At 31.3% G+C, this 5648-nt stretch overlaps 1 protein-coding gene across 1 annotated transcript; it reads right to left on the reverse strand.

The window, feature by feature from the left end:
• Window positions 1-205: 205 nt before the first annotated feature.
• Window positions 206-2740, reverse strand: LOC131637055 (4-coumarate--CoA ligase-like 1). Its single transcript, XM_058907619.1, has 6 exons — window positions 2301-2740; window positions 1434-2015; window positions 1007-1199; window positions 761-906; window positions 547-614; window positions 206-458 (listed from the first exon to the last, which is right to left on the reverse strand). Exons 1-6 carry the CDS (start codon window positions 2721-2723, stop codon window positions 206-208), a joined length of 1665 nt encoding a protein of 554 aa, XP_058763602.1. The 5' UTR covers window positions 2724-2740.
• Between the last annotated feature and the right edge of the window lie 2908 nt (window positions 2741-5648).

Here is a 5648-nt window from a genome sequence, read left to right on the forward strand (position 1 = left end):
CAAATACACCAACAAGGCCACATATATATAATTACTAAATCATCAATTTTATTCTCAAACACAAATTTTCAACACACAATTAAAATAAAAACAATACAAATTAATCATAATTTTCATCACTTGACAACAATAAAACACTGATGAACTAGATAGTGACATACAAACAATGAAATGAAAAAACACACAACATTATTTGCTAATAATTTTATTTAGTGTTGGATTTAGTTAAGTTGTTATTTTCCTTGATCTTTTCCACCATCTTCTCTTTCACAAGCCTTCTCATTATTTTACCAGAAGGTGACTTTGGGATAGCTTCCACAAAGTGCACCACTCTCACTTTCTTGTAATGAGCTGCATTAGAAGCAACAAATTTCATAATGTCCTCTTCACTCTCCTTTGCACCTTTGCTCAAAACAACACTTGCAGCTGGAATTTCGCCTGCCTCTTCGTCCGGCAACCTGAACAATCATCGCGCAAAACAACACAGCATTGAAGTTTTGATAACAATTAATCTCAATCTTAAAAATGATAATCGCGGTTACTTACGGTACGACTGCTGCGTCTTCGACCGAGGAATGAGACAGCAAGATAGCCTCCAGTTCTGCAGGAGCAACCTGTAAGACAAACACTAATGTTAGCCCTTTATCAAACATTTATATATAGTCGATTGAATTCATGCCACACAGAATAAGAGCGAGACCGACTCATCCTACGTGACATGAATTCAACTGACTATAAACATGTACGATCAATAACTTACTTGGAAGCCTTTATATTTAATCAACTCCTTGATACGATCAACGATAAAAACATTTTCTTCATCATCGATGAATCCAACGTCCCCGGTGTGAAGCCATCCGTTCTTGTCAATAGTCTGAGCAGTCTCATCAACTTGCTTATAGTAACCTAACAAATACAAACACAAACAATTTGCATCATATAACTTTATCTTATTTTACACATTGTGATTTTTTATGAGCAAGACAGTATCTTCATTTTTCATTACCTTGCATGACACATTGGCTTCTTACACAAAGTTCCCCTGGTGTGTTCCTTGGAAGGGACTTGCCAGTTTCAGGATCAATGAATTTGACTTCCAAATTTGGAAGAATGAAACCAACTGAATTCTTATGTGCATTTCCACTTTTCTTTTGTGCAAATGTAAGTGTGATGCAACTATGCTCAGTTAGTCCATATGCCTGCAAAACAAAAACTAGCACCTCAGAAACACATATTATACCTCTGCACAGAACCGTCTTTAAGGACGTGCAAGGCAGACTACAGCACAAAACCTCATAAAATAGGGACTCTATTTGTTTTACCAAAGTTAAGCCTACACAGGTCTCTGAAAATTTAAGACGGCTCTACCTATGCAGTTGAAATATTTACATTCAAATTCGACAATACATATTTTAGAAGGAGGAAAGGACAACCTCTTGAACAAGAACACCGGGAAACTTGTGTTCGAAGGAAGTAAGCAATTCGGGTGCAAGTGGCGCCGCAGCAGTCATCACAGCTTGAAGTTTAAGCTTACTAAGATCAAACTCATCCACAATAGGATTTTTAACCAATCCAAGAATAATTGGTGGAACAATAGGTGCAAATGTAACCTCATGCCTAATCAAAGCATTCAAAAATGATTTCAAATCATATCTTCCCATCACCACAACCTTTCCCTTGTTCCTTATAGTTGCACAACAAATTCCAGTGATGCCATAAATATGAAAGAATGGAATCAACCCTAATGTGGTAACTTTACCAATCATTTCTGGCACTACAGCAAAAAGTGTAGAGCAAAGATTTGCTACAAGGTTTCTGTGTGTAAGCATCACTCCCTTTGACATTCCGGTCGTGCCAGACGAGAATGGCATGGCGCATAGGTCGTTTTGGTGAATTGGTTCTTTCATTTGATCATCACCTGCCCTGTCTGCTGCCTCAAGAAGTTTCTTCCAGTTCATCGCATCCTCAACAATTTCGTCGTCTAAGACAATGACAGGTAGTCCTAGACTTTTCACCTGCATAATTTTCAATTAGAATGAAGAATGTGACAGTTATTTTCAAAAAATGGTTACAAAATAAGACGATGGTCATTCTGTCTCTGAGGGCGTAAGGTGGCCTATTCATACAGGGCCTAAAATTTGCCAGAGTTAAATCATGGTTAAATAAGGCTTCATAAAATATCGATCACAGTTAAATCGTGACAATCTATGACCTCTATTTATGTTGCACAATTGAACTATGGTTAACCTACACAGAGTCTCGAAATACGACGCTGATTAAAAACATTTTGAAGGAGTTACCTTTTCATAGGTTGTACTATTGGTGACAATTAACTTGGCATCAGCAGACTCAACTTGTTTCTTAATTTCTGAAGTATGTGAAGATGGATTTGCACCAGAGAACACACCACCAGAAGCCATAATCCCCAAAGCAACAATGGCATACTCAACAACATTTGGAAGTACAACAATAACAACATTCCCTTTTCTCAAACCAAGAGACCTTAAAGCCTTTGAAAATCTATATATGTCTCTAGCAACCTCATTATAAGTAACCTCTTTTCCACTCTCAGCATCCACAAATGCAACCTTATCACCATAAAACTCAACATTTTGGAGCACGAATTCGGGCAATGTCACGTTTTCGGGTACCGGAACGGGCGAATATTGGCTGCGGAAAATGTGTTCATTCTCTTCTACATGATTTTCAATGTAAGTTCCCATGTTGAGTATGTTAAGTACTTAAAATTGTGGATTGTAATTGAGAAGGATGAAGTTAAATAATTAAGTTGAGGATTATGTTAATTTATATGAAAAAATTTAGTCATTGGTCATACATTTTGTATGGTTTGAGGTTAGAAAAGTTGTAATGAAAATGAAATGCATGGAAAATTTGTTGGTGAGTATTTGTTGAATCATGTTATTGACAAAGGCTAACTATAATGTTTGGTTCTTATCCAATTCAAATAGGTAAACGGTATCAATATTTTGGTGAATGTGACATTGTATGTGTTCTCTTATTATCCAATGAATGTAGGTGACCCCTATTGCGATTGAAAGTTTTATTTTATAGTTAGGAATTTATTTTTAAATTTTCAAATGATTTAGAGACCTATAAAATAATTAAACATAATATTAATGCAAAATATATTTGTACAACAATAATCTTAATCTTAATCTACTTAATATAAATCTGAGTTGTCAGGATGACAACCCTAGACAAAAACCCTAACATCATATCTGTCATTCTCATAAAATTCTACCAATTATAAAATTCTACCAATTAATTTTGTTTAAATATCCCAATTAAAAAATCAATATTATCTTAATAATCACTAATGAAAACACTCATAATTGATGATCAACATTAAGAAAATCTTTCATTTTTAATTTTAAAAGAATATACATAATTTTAAAACATATTCTTAATAATTTTTTCACCTAATTAATTAAATATCCCTCAGAATATTAAAAATAGTTTCTCTCTTATCCCAACTGAAAAAAATCATTATTTTAAATTTAAATTAATCATTTATATTTAGGTAATACATAATAATAATAATAATAATAATAATAATAATGATGATAAATTAAAAGAATATAGTTAAAGAATACAAAATTTATAAGAAATTTTAGAATTAAAATTTAAAAAAACTCATAAAATATATTAATGCCAAAGACAAAACCCTAGAGAAAAGCTTATGTGTCAATCTCACAATTTTTTTCAAATTAAAAATATTAATAAAATTGATATAATTTTAATATCTTAAAATTGATATAATTTATGAGATTTGAATAGTAATAATGATAATAATAATAATAATAATATATATATTCCAATTCCAATTTTAATTATAAATTAAAAATATATTTTTATTAATTTAATATTATTTATTTAGTCCACTATATCTTTTAATTATTAAACTATTATTATTTTTTTGGAACAAATATGAACTTTATTAATCCCAAAACAGTGTAATACATCTGATCCTAGGATCCAGGAAAACAAAAAACACAAATCACTTTATGCAAAGAGTATGAGCATCAAAATGTGCACTAAGTATTCTATTGCTAGAGCACCTAGTATAGACAATAAATTTAATTTTTCCTACAATCTGATCATCAATTTTTCCTTTCTAAAAATAACAGAATTCCTATTGTACCAAATAGCATAAAGGCACTCTGCTACAGCAATCTTCAAAATGTGTCTTCTCCATCCTTTCTTTGAAGCTTCTAAGACTAGCCAAAGTTGTTCCTGTTGCCACGGTTCAGGACTCCTATGGTATCCCAGCCATTGTAAAATGCTAGTCCAAATACTACTTGTCCATTTGCAGCCAAAATACAAGTGTTCAAGAGTTTCTTGTTCTGTACAGAAAGCACATAAAGGGTCAGTAATAATACCAAATTTTTGAATTCGACTTTTGGTGCTAATCCTGCCCATTATAGCCAGCCACAAGTGGAATTTAGCTCTTGGTCTTGCCAAATTCTTATACATGATTTTCCTCCATGGGACAATTGCTTTCTCACCCCTAAGGCAGTGGTACATCTTAGTGGTATTGTAGCCCCCATTCTGCACAGCTTCAGCCCAATGACTGGTGTGTGAAATCAGGTCCTTGCAGGTGCATAGGCTCTTCATCAAGCTTGAATCTCCAGCTCTAGCTTGCCAAACCATAAAGTCTTGGTTTTTGAGATAGTATATGTTGACCCATTTCACCCATAACTTGTCAGTCTTTGCTTGGATGTTCCATGTCAGCTTGCCCAAAGTAGCCATATTCCATTCACTAAGAGAAGTAATGTTCAAACCTCCTGAATTCTTGGGTTCACACATCTTGTCCCAAGCAACATGAGCTTTTCTAGTGATCTCAGCCCCACCACTCCAAATGAAACTTCTACTATTATTATCTTTTTGATAATTCTCTCACTAACTAATTTATTTATTCCATTCTCTCTTTTAATTATTAAATAATTATTTCTTTGATAATTATCTTAATTACTAATAATTTTGCATATAAAAAATAATTATTTTAATAATTATTTTCAATTTAATAATTATTTATTTTATTATTATTATTAATGACACTAATAAAATATATTAAACACAATAATAACTAATTAATAAAATTTCTCAATAATTGAAACAGTTTCTGTTCTCATAATTAATAATTAAATTAAAAGAAAAACGTCACAATAATGATTAATTAATTAAATTTTTAAATAATAGAAATTGTTTCTATTCTCATAATTAATAATTAAATTAAAAACAAAACATTGTTAGTGGAATCCATTAAAACCCCACTACATCAATTATTAAATTATCTCTTAATTATTAAATTATTATTATTTCTTTGATAATTATCCCACTAACTAATTTATTTATTCCACTGTCTTTTTAATTATTTTTTTAATAATCATCCTACTAACTAATAGTTTTGCATGTAAAAATAATTATTTTAGTCATTATTTTCTTTTTGAAATAAGAAATATTTTATTAAATCAAAAAAACTTTAAGTACAAGCGATCTCAATCGGATCCTTAACTAATCAGGCACAATGGACTAGAAAATAGGTAAAAATAAAGTAAAAAATTATCACCCATTTATCATTAAGATAACTATACAATTTCTAAGTTTCTTTTTATTCCACCCTCTAT

Source organism: Vicia villosa, unplaced genomic scaffold (genome assembly GCF_029867415.1).
Source record: "Vicia villosa cultivar HV-30 ecotype Madison, WI unplaced genomic scaffold, Vvil1.0 ctg.001901F_1_1, whole genome shotgun sequence".
Lineage (NCBI taxonomy): Eukaryota > Viridiplantae > Streptophyta > Magnoliopsida > Fabales > Fabaceae > Vicia > Vicia villosa.

Coding starts and splice junctions, on each gene's coding strand:
- LOC131637055 (XM_058907619.1), bottom strand. CDS start 2,723: ATGGGAACTTACATTGAAAATCATGTAGAAGAGAATGAACACATTTTC. Junction 1,200..1,433: donor CCGGTGTTCTTGTTCAAGAG/GTTGTCCTTTCC, acceptor TTTGTTTTGCAG/GCATATGGACTAACTGAGCA. Junction 615..760: donor TTAAATATAAAGGCTTCCAA/GTAAGTTATTGA, acceptor TTTGTCTTACAG/GTTGCTCCTGCAGAACTGGA.